A 12,500-nucleotide genomic window follows, 5' to 3' on the forward strand; every position below is an offset into this window, starting at 1 on the left:
ATTTTATTACTGGAATCCTTTGAGATAAGCAATTTGTATATATATTTATTCATGTATTTATTTATTTAAGCGCTGTTATCCATACGACGTTTCAGCCCACAATTCCTCACATTGTTAACTGCGACAGGATAGGAATGCGGAGTGTTTTAATTGTATTCTCAGTGATTAATACCTTTCATAGTTGTTGTCTCACCACGTTTCCGCCAAGAAATCCTCTGATTCCCTTTGGATAGGATTGAATCCGTTATATTTAGACAATGTTCAGCTTGAACGGTAGCAGTCCCACGCTTCTATCCACGGGCCCCGAAGAGCGATCAAGGTCGGGTTTTTTTTTTTTTTTTTTTTTTTTTTTGGTCGTATGAATCCAAGTTTTCCGTACTTATCTGATCTGGCACTTCGATCGTTCCAGCCTTTCTATCCCGTCGAGGTTAACCACCTGACGAAAATTAAAGGAATAATTGGCCGAAACGCCAGCTATGAAAATTAGGATAAGTCTGAAAATAAATAAATAAATAAATAAATAACAATATATTTCTTTTTACGATATCAGTATAGATACAAAATAATTAACCTGTTTTTGGAATGTTTTTCTTTTGTTGGTCGCAACATGGCGTACAATTATTTCAGACCCTGGGATTGGCATGGAAGAATATGATTATATATCAAATCATTATTTGCACAACAGTGGGCTTCATTAGCGTGTAGGAAAATTATCATAAAAGTCTAACAGCTCATGAATAGGAAATTTCCAGTTACAGGTTACTTATTTATAATCAAAAGGAAAATTTAATAATAATATATATATGCTAGCAAATTTAATAATATTATAATATTGAAAATTAAACTACCGTGTACCAATAGAGGCAGCCTGAAATTGAACTATAAAAACAGAACTGTCAAACGCAAAATTTAACTTCGGTATTGTGAGGTCGAATGAAAGCTTAGCGTAAAAATGTAAACATCACCCCAACTCTGAAACAATTTTTTTTAAATCTAGAAATAATAATACGTATATTTAAATAGTATTAATTTAATAATAACTTAAAAAATTAATAAATAAAAAAATAATACACAGAATTATAATAACAGTGGCTTCGAAGCAAATAACTTAAATATGTAATATCCAAGGTAGAAAAGAATCTACGTGCAGTAGATGAGAACGAACTGGTTTCTAGCTTCTACAAAATTCGAGGAATTACTGCATTGTACGGCATGTGTTCTCAATGCGAATTTCAGATGAATTCCTCTTTATATATATATATATATATATATATATGTATATAAAATATATATATATATATATATGTATATAAAATATATATATATATAAAATATATATATATATATAATATATATATATATATAAAATATATATATATATAAAATAGATATATATATATAAAATAGATATATATATATAAAATAGATATATATATATAAAATATATATATAGATATATATATATAAAATATATATATATATATATATATAAAATATATATATATATAAAATATATATATATATATATATATGAAAAATAGATATATATATATAAAATAGATATATATATATATAAAATATATATATATATATAAAATATATATATATATATATGAAAAATATATATATATATATAAAATAAATATATATATATAACATATATATATATAAAATATATATATATATACATATATATATATATATATAAAATATATATATATAAAATATATATATATAAAATATATATATATATAAAATGTATATATATATAAAATATATATATATATATATATATATATATATATGAAATATATATATATATGAAATATATATATATAAAATATATATATATATATATAATATATATATATATATAAAATATATATATATATATATATATATATATATATGAAATATATATATATATGAAATATATATATATATGAAATATATATATATAAAATATATATATATATATATATATATAAAATATATATATATATAAAATATATATATATATTTGTTGATAAAAACCAAATGTACCTGCTGCAATTATTGGGAAAGTGCTATTCGTGAGCTGTGAAACTTTTTGAATGTATTTTCTGACGCGCTGATTAAGCCAAGTTCTCCAATTTATAATTTGATGAACACTTATATCTATACAGACTAACAGTGGGGGTTGAAACAATTGTACGCAATGTTATTACCAATAAACTAAGAACTTTCCGAAAATGAGTAAATTATTGTGTGTCTCTCTCTATAAACGTGGCATCGTTAAAGAAAATATTTATAGCTCTAATATGTTATTACTGCGCAATCCAAATAAGAACTTTTTTTATTTGTTCATATGTAATCACTACTCCTAAATATGTAAACTGCATAGAAACATATACATATATATGTGTGTGTGTATGTGTGTGTATTCCCGAAAGAAATTATGTTTCAGCTGTTCTTGGAAGTTATCAATAATAATGAGACGACCGTTTTATGAAATGGGTTATAATTAATTCACAAGATTTATCGGAAGTTTATATTTTTCTTGGATATTTAAAGGAATAATAAATGATGTTAAAGTATTTGTAGAAATTGCATTTACATATTTTGCTCCCAAAATACGATATCATACAGATCTATACTTTTAACTATATTTATATACACTTAGACGTTTCGGTTAAAAGGTACGTATAATTCTCCAACATATCAATGAAGCATGAAAAATATTAAATCTTATATTTTTATATATAGATATAGCATTAATTTACGTTCGCACAAAGCACTTTTTTTGGTCACTAATGATTCTTTTTGGATATATGGTGGTGTCATTCATTTTTAGATGTGATTACAGAGAAATTAAACAGTTTTCTGGTAACCAGAAATCGAATACAAATTTCGCAGATGAATAGAATTTTACATTTCCTCCACCCATTGTGTTATTCTTCCCCACAATTTATCCTATTTTTAACTAATTTTTGTCACCTTTTAGTATTTGTACCGAAATGATAAAACTTCATAGATACATGATAAATATTCATTACATCATTATTTTGTTCTTGTACAAATCTCCTTTTAAGTTTATTATTTTTCGTTCATTTGTCAATTGCTGGTTCTACCCAGACTCACACAAAAGTGGACACCTTTTGTCTAAACATGTTACCAGATTACGTACATGTTTGCAACTGCATTGTTTATTACTTATACAATTTGTTATACGCGGTCTGACACGATGATTGCTGAGACTTCGCATTATCTGACGAATTAGTAGAACAAGAACACAATTAAAGAAATAAAATAATTTTAATTTGTTTTTTTTTTAATGTACGTAGAATGCCATTCGATTTTAATTAGGTAAAAATCCATTTAGATATGCATTTTTCTTTTTTTTAAGAAATGTCTCCGAATCATTTGATTTCTTCCCGCCGTGATGTTTGTTTGCCCACAAAATCCCCTGACCAAAACATCTGAATTGTTTTCTTTTTCTTGTGGGGATGTTGTAAATAAAAATTAATCAGCCACCGCACTTGATCTCTTAAAACTATTTTGAAAAAAGTTATTCGTTCTGAAATTGCTGCTATTCCACCCACAATGATCCATCGATGTATTTAGAACTTTCGTGAATGTCCTTCAATTGTGTGTTAGCAATGTTAGCATTTGGTCGATTAAATACTTAAGACTGTGTGAAATAAAACAGCATTGTATGTACATTTATAAGATAAAAATAATATAGTTTTTTAGATTGATATTAAATGTACTTATTAATAAATGTGTCTAATCATTTTAGGACAACTCCCTCTGTATGTATGTATTTATCTCTATGTTTATATGCATACACACACACATATATGTATATATATATATATATATATATACATATATATATATATGCGTGTGTATACATATGTACATATGCATATATATGTATACACATAAATATATTCTAAATTTTATTATTATTATTATTATTATTATTATTATTATTACTATTATTAACATATAAGTAACTTGTATTTCTTATTTTTTCTTTAATTTTATTAATTCTTCCTCTTAATCGTGTTGAGTTTTTTCTGTATTTGTAAGTATCTTTATTGAGGACATATTCTTTATTATTTTTTTATAATACACATACTTATATATATGTGTGTGTGTGCGTGTGTGTGTCTGTGCGCGCGATTTGTTATATTAACGCATAAAATAATGTCTTTTCCAGACACGAAAGGGCATTATTAATACTGATCTCGTACTCTGGTATCCATACGCCCGCCTTTAATGTGTTTCATTCATGTTGATCGTATTCATTTTTTTTATTTTGTAAGTTATTATAAACTTTCATGGATTTTCCAAACCAGGAAGGAAGTCAATGTTGAATTGAGATCCAATATAATCCTGGAAAATAAATATACTATACAGAAACGTAAAATGTTGAAAAGTATGTCTATTTTATATTGCTTGTTTTGACCGTAAAATCTTTTTAATTTTCGATATTTGAATACTGGTGATTGTTAATGACACCTAATTCCATTTTATTTTATCATCCCCCATATTATTTTTCAAATTTAATTTCCTCTTAACTTTTTGATTTGTGATTAGTTTTTTTTTATCTACTACGCAAGTCTAAAAATTTATATAACAGCAAAAAATATTTGTCGTATTTTCTTTATCTTTATATTTTTAAGATATGTTGTAAACGAATTATTTCATAAAATTACTTGCATATGACAACATGCAGCACAATAATCTTTGCGAAAAGCAATTACGTATATTGTTTCCATATAATGCTACTGTATGGTATGTATTATTGGGCTTTTCTGTGTTTATTAGTAGAGTCTATTTAAGGTAAGCCTATTTGTAATGCATTCCAATAAAATACATACACTCCTAAACACATTTTTAATAATAATATAAAACTCTTCTTACACAAGAAAGTAATTCGTGTGACAATGTATAACACAAGAACAAGGCACAAATATCGACTTTTACAAATGCAACAATGATTATGCCATTTTTTCTTTGTCTCTTATAATAATCAAGAGGTTTATGTTTCTTCATATTTTGAAGCCCTATTAAAACATATCAATGTTTATTAATCAAACAAGATAAACAAATATTACATAAATAACAGACATTTAACATAAAAGTAATACAAATAATTAATATTAGCAACATTGGCAGACGTCTTGCGATCCATTTAAAACCGGTATAAAGAGCAGCGGTAGCAGTACGTATGAGTATGAATGAATATTTTAAAACATACGAAACGCGACCTATAATAGCAAAGACGAGCACATAATTTGAGGTTTTAGAATGGGCATTGATAAATTGAACTTTCAATATGTTATTACAAATGTTATTAAGATTACTTTAAGAACTAAAGTGAGCTGTATAATTTTTCTTAAATATATAAAAATGCTTGAAAAATAAACAAACAAAATTTCTTCACTCTGTAAATCTAAGTAAGGATATATATATATATATATATACATATATATATACATATATATATACATATATATATATATACATATATATATACATATATATATATATACATATATATATACATATATATATACATATATATATACATATATATATACATATATATATATATACATATATATATACATATATATATACATATATATACATATATATACATATATAAATATACATATATATATATATATATATATACATATATACATATATATATATACATATATACATATATATATATACATATATATATATATATATATATATATATATATATATATAGTCCTGACCTAAATCATAAGACAACTTAATTAAGCGTTTACGCAGATTATCGAATTTTTAATCAAACAAATGGTTGAAACCATTGCCAAAAGGGAACATATGATGGAAAAAAATGAAATCTACTTCATTCGAAACCTTAACCCTGATCTAATAATTATTTTTTAAAAAACAAAAATTTCACCTCGTCAAAATGATAAGACAACTGATAATTTATCTAACAAAAGGCAATTATAAATTACTAAAAAGGGTCTCAGTATTTAGTATAGCCTCCATTATTACGAATTACTTCAAAAATTCTCTTCGGCATGCTTGCGACTAAGTTTTTTTATTAGTTGCGAATGAATTTTATCCCATGTACTGAAAACTGAATCAGAAAGTCCCTTTATCGAATCATACTAGGTTCCATCCTTGAACACTTCTTTTGCCATCCATCCCCAAAGATTTTCAATGGGATTGAGGTCCGGAGAATATGCTGGATGATCTAACAGTTCTATATTATTTGAAGAAAATTATTCTCGTGCTTGTCGAGAAGTGTGTATCGCAGCGTTGTCTTGCTGGAAAATCCAATTTCTTCCACACAGTCCTGGTAGAAGCATTTTCAAGCATTGAAATGTACTTCAATAATGTTTGCCGGCCTTTCACTACTTGCAAATTTAGGGTCCCCGCTGACGAGAAAGCACCCCAGATCATTAAAGACCCTCCTCCACTATGGGGAGTTGAAAAAGTCTCTTTGAGCAAATGTGTATCATGGCAATAGTGTTGAAATCCATCTGGACCATCTAGATTAAACTTTTTCTCATCAGAGAAAATTACATTTTCCCACTTCTCTTCATCCCACGTCTTGTACTTTGGGCCATATTTAAGTCGGTTAGTTTTGTTCTGTTCAAGACGACGTGGTTTCTGCAATTACTTTAAATGATTGAAACCGTTCATTTTCAGATGCCTTCTGATGGTTTTAGGACTACATTCTGCTGCTGTTTGGCTTTTCAATCGATTGGAACTCATACTGGAGTTTTTTTAAACTTCTGATACGGCGATCTAGTGATGGGGTTATACATTTTTTTGTTGGTCGACCTGGACTCTTTTTGTGTCCATATTGATCTGGATTTCTTTAAAAAATTGTGATGACCGTTTTGCTACGATTCACTTCGTTTTTAATGGATCTATGGGAGAGTCCACCGGTATTAAACTCAAAGATCCTTCCTCTCTCAAACTCTGATAATGGTTTCCGTTTTGCCATTTATAATTTAGTAAGATGTGTTTTATCCACTAACAAGTTACTTTTAGTAACATAGAAAGCTTTTCGTACTCATGTTTTCAAAACTGTCCGATTTTATTAAAGACGTCTCATCATTTTGAACAGGTGAAAATGTTGTTTTGAGAAAATAATTATTAGATCAGGGTTAAGTTTTCGAATGAAGCAGATTCCATTTTTTTCCATCACATTTTCCCTTTTGACAATGGTTACAACCATCTGTTGATTAAAAATTCGATATTATGCGTAAACGCTTACTTTCTTAAGTGATCTTAAGACTTGACCAGGACTATATATATATATATATATATATATATATATATTATATATATATATATATATATATATACTGGTTACCCCCAAAACGGGACCCAACTCTAATTAATCCTCGTTTCTAAGTATTTTGTCCGAATGAAATGAAACTTTGGTCATAACTAGTTTATTATATTCAAAACATTACATCAAAACATTAGGGTCTTTGGACTTTTTTTTTCTTCGTTCTACAGCATATGTATTAGATTGCCTTTATTTAGCTTTTGTCTTTTTTTTGGGGGGGTCACCTTGTATATATATATATATATATACATATATATATATATATATATATATATATATATATATATATATATATATATACTAGCTGTAGCCTGCCACGCGTAGCTGTGGCTAAATTTGGTGAAATGGAAAATTCTTATAAAAAGAGAAAATGCATGTTTCTTATATTCTTAGTACAGCAATTCACTCTAAAAAAAAAAAAAGAAAAAAAATGAAAAAAAATGGTACTCTTGCAGAATTGGATACTGATCCTCAGGATTACCGTCAATCAGCTAACGTTGAAACGCTAATTTTTTTTTTTTTTTTTCTGTATACAAAAATGTGAGTTTGGAATTAATATTTGAGTGATGGGGTTACTATACACAGATTCGAAAAAGTTGTCCAAAAACAAATGAAAGGTAAGGTAAGTTACATTTCTACCTAACTGGATAATAGTTTAGTGTTTTTATGCAAGGTAAAATGTTTAATCGGCTGGAAAAACAGAAATGGTTACAAACTGTTGAATACATTAAGTTTGGGAGATTAAGTTGAAAACTAAAAACTATACAATACAGTGTCAAAAACTCACCGAATATGTTACCATGACATAGGCTGACATAATCGGTGGGTTTGTGACAGTATTTTGTATAGTTTTTTTTAGTTTTAACTCACTTTCTCAAACTTAACATAATCAACAGTGTCCGCTACCATTTGTATCTTTCAAATACACCGATAAACACTGTTTTTCGAGCTGACTAAACGTTACATTAAATGAAAATGGTTTGTATTAACAGATACAAAGAATTTGTCAAAAAATGAATATATAACAAATAAATGTTATCAAAAGGCACGAAAAGTAAATGTTCTACCTAACTGGATAATGTTTTAGTGTTTTTATGTAATGTATAATGTTTAATCAGTTCCAAAACATGCAGTGTTCATCGGTATATTTGAAAAAATACAAATGGCGGCAGACTGTATCGAACACGTTAAGTTTGGGGACATTTTGGGAAAATGAGTTTAAACTAAGAAAACTATACAAAATACTGTTAGGAACTCACTCAATATATGTTACTGTGATATAGGCTGACATATAATCAGTGGTTTTAAATTTTGCTCGATACAGGTAACGACTTTTAAGAGTCCCTTTTAGTGATTACCTGGTTTGAGGATATTATACAACTAAATGGCAAATCTGCCCCAAACATCCGGTATTATTTTACTTTAAGGCCCGTCTCATGTTCGTATATAACGAAATATTTTATTGTAGATTTCAGTGTACTAAAAACGAATCTGCAAACCGTTTCCGTCGCAAAAAGAAAGTTTTCATGATATGAAGAAATTACTTTTTCGAAAAGTTGGTGATCACTATTCAATTTAAATTTAACTTAGAATGAGCACCCACTTTCTGGCCACCTGAGAGAGGGGCATTTTTCTGTGTATGTGGGGGTGCTTTGGCGGCCCCCCGCCCCCCGCCCCTCCAACCAATTTAAGCAGGTAATCTTAAAGGATTTTCCAAGGGTAGAAAGAAAGCCCCAACCCCAAAAATCGTGCCCACAAAGTGGGTGATCATTTTACGTTAAATTATTATGGAAAAGTGACCCTTCACTTTTTTTAAACTAACATTTCTTCATATCTTGGAAACTACTCGTTCGCCTTCATTATTTTCGTTTTCAGCGACCCCGAAAACCGTTAGGAGTGGTAATTTTAAAGGAATTTTCGAGGGTGGAGTAATTCCTCATATTTACCTTTTTTTTTTCTTTTTTTTTCCAATAACATAAGAAATTAAGAATTAGACAAATTTATGGTGCTAATGCACTTACCGATCCGTACTATTTTTTAAATCGTATTTCCAAGTTTAATTAAAGTTTTTTTTAATTATTATTCAATTGTATTCTAAATAATGTTAATGCTTCTGTACTGTTCCTTGTCTGCTTAAGTTTAATTTTTGTTTATTAAATTGTTAGGTGAAAGTCCAGAATAGTTACAAAACACCCTCTTCTCCCCATGTAAAGAATGCCTTTTTAAATAATAACGTTATTATTTCAGCACGGATCAATAAGTGCACGAGTACCCACTTTCTTTAATAAAGAAAAAGCATTCATATTTTAGAATAGATGCAAAACTCCCTCCCCATGTTAAGAATAGCTTTCTAAATAACGGAATTATTTCAGCACGGTACCTTCTCTGCATAAGTACTATATTTTGTTTATTAAATTGTTAGGTGAAAATATAAAATAGTTGCAAAACACTCTCCCTTTCCCATGTTAAGAATGGCTTTCTTAATAGCGTAATTTCAGCACGGTATCTTCTCTGCATAAGTACCATGTTTTGTTTATTAAATTGTTAGGTGAAAGTACAGTACTCATGCAGAAGGTGAACCGTGTTGTTATAATAACGTTAATATTTTAAAAGCCATTCTAAACGTGGGGAGGGGAAGGTGTATTTAACCTTACAATTGAATAAAAAAACATAATAAAACTGTAATTAAACCTGGAAATACGATTTAAAAAATAGCGCGAAAAAAAGAAACTGTACTTTACCAACCAATCTTATATCGAAAACCAAAAAAATACTCTAAAAGCAAGCGACCAAACTTTTTTTTTGCCTTATATAATAAAGAAAAAATGTGTAAATAAAAAAAAATTGGAAGATAAACATATGAATTATGTTTTGTTTGTTTTTTTTACTTATCGAGTTAACAGAAAATGAAATCTTTCGTCAATTCGTGGCTGGGAAATGAATCGAACAGGAAGTTCAGTTTTATCAACAGAACAGATTCGCAGTAACGGCTTACGAAAATATATTTATTTTATTTAATATTTTAATAATTCGCGAGGTAAATTTATTTTAATAACATGAAAACATACCTCGACTCTAAAGATGGGTTGTCTGAAAATTTCAAATAAATTGGTAACGTAGAAATATGGTTTTATTCACTTGTAACGAACCAAATTTACATTTATTTATATATATATATATATATATATATATATATATATATATATATATGGGGGGTGTCTGTGAGAGTTGGTGCGTATGTACCTCTGCAATATAAATCTTTCAAAATAAGAAAGTGTCCGAATGAATGCAGTAGATCTAGAAAATAATGAAATTATATAAGGCTTCCGTGTTGATGTGTGTATATATATACACAATCATGTGAATTCAGACACGTATGCATATGAATACATATATACATTTTGTTTCTACAGAAAAAAAATAACGACAAATATAACAAATCATTTCGATCTGATTTTGTCCGTCAAATCTGACCACTCCTCCATTTTATTACATAGTCTACCGAATGTTTACACCGACTGAAAGGTGACCGCCTTACTATTTAATTTATTCTGTTTATTCATAAGTTTTCCTTGTTCTGTTCGTTTTTAATTATTTAAACTTATCCTTTGATTTATGTTTTTTTGTTCTCTTTGCTTTCTTTTTTTATTCTAGAATTCTTTAGTAAATTTCTTTTTATCTTTTGTTGTGTAATTTTAGAAAAAGGTAGCAGACCATAATCAGCACTTATCCCAGATCAAGGTAAACGTTATCAATACCTACATTCACACATATATATATATATATATATATATATATATATATAAACACATTTTCAGTTTTCCGTATTGTTTATTTCAGTTTGTTTTCCTAGTGTTTTTGGTGTTACTTTTATGTGTAATTTGTTGCGAATTTCATTTTGATTTTCTTTGTTTTGTTAGTGTGCGAAGATAGCGTTTGAATTACACAGATTTTATCAGCATATTATGTTCTAATACACCCCTCCTTAAATTCCAGCTATCAACCCAAACAATTTAAATTTTCCTTCAGAATAATTGTCTTTCAATTTCAGAAAATTTCAAAATTATCACATTATATAAAGTTTCTATACAAAATCATTATATATATATATATATATATATATATAAATATATATATATATATATATATAAACATATTTACATATGCTTTATGTAAATGGCAATTCCAACTGTATTTTTCACGCTTTACATTACCCGTGTGGTTTGTGTCTTGCTAATGGAGTAAGAGATGGCTCCGTGTCCGAGTTCGAATCTCCTGGCCGTCTGTAATCGTAACTCCTTGCACTGATGATTTCCGAACGAGTGAAACACTAGTGTCTTTAGGTATTAAAATAATATATGTATATATGTGTGTATATATGTATATATATATATATGGTGATAAAAATAAAAATGAATTACGTTTCTGAAATTTTTAGATGAAAATTAATTATTCGAATTATTTCGATTCAACTACTAATCTTTTCTTGAGTGTGATATTCACAAAATTTTAGACGATGTAACTCGACCTTCTTCAGCTGCATCTTGTCGAACTCGGACAGAATTTTGAACGAGACTCTTACGTAATTCACACAGGTAGCATACCTTTGTCTCGTCACTCATGACTGGATATAAGTCCTAAGTAATTCGCAATTGTATTCATCGGTCGGAGAAAAAAAGAGAATTGAATCCTCAACCTTCAGGAGAATATCAATTTTACTATTTATTTTTCCAAGTACTCTGACTATTGCGTCTGTGGTCCTAGACTAGTGGTCGGAGGTTACATCGAGCGAAACGTTGTGAAAATCACACTGAAAATAAGAAAAGTATTTCAATAAATCAAAATAATACAAAAATGACTGACTTGCAATATATATTGATCCACAACCATCGATTTTACAATAATTCCTTCACACCGATTATGGCATTCTCTACATTTTAGATATGTTAGAACCATGTTATATTATTTGCATTTTATAATGTTAAAGATTTTCTTGTACAATTCACTTTGGCATAATTTTCGGTTAGATTATAGATTACCCGTTACCTTCATACATTAATTGCTTGACAAGCTAATTAATGAATTGATTGCTTCTTTGCCAGTTATTCTATTGTAAATGCCTTGATTTTTCACACAC

The 12,500-nt window shown here is 27.9% G+C and overlaps 1 protein-coding gene across 2 annotated transcripts in view; it reads left to right on the forward strand.

The window, feature by feature from the left end:
- The window catches only part of LOC145259121 (nucleolar protein 4-like), a 1,685,616-nt gene that overhangs the window by 338,358 nt on the left and 1,334,758 nt on the right, over nucleotides 1-12,500 (forward strand). For both annotated transcript variants that reach the window (XM_080116807.1, XM_080116798.1), the window contains exon 2: nucleotides 11,063-11,104. In XM_080116807.1, coding sequence (XP_079972933.1) covers nucleotides 11,063-11,104 — 42 coding nt within the window. The remainder of the gene's footprint in view (nucleotides 1-11,062; nucleotides 11,105-12,500) is intronic.

Source organism: Euprymna scolopes, chromosome 3 (genome assembly GCF_053919585.1).
Source record: "Euprymna scolopes isolate OS-2025 chromosome 3, ASM5391958v1, whole genome shotgun sequence".
NCBI lineage: Eukaryota > Metazoa > Mollusca > Cephalopoda > Sepiida > Sepiolidae > Euprymna > Euprymna scolopes.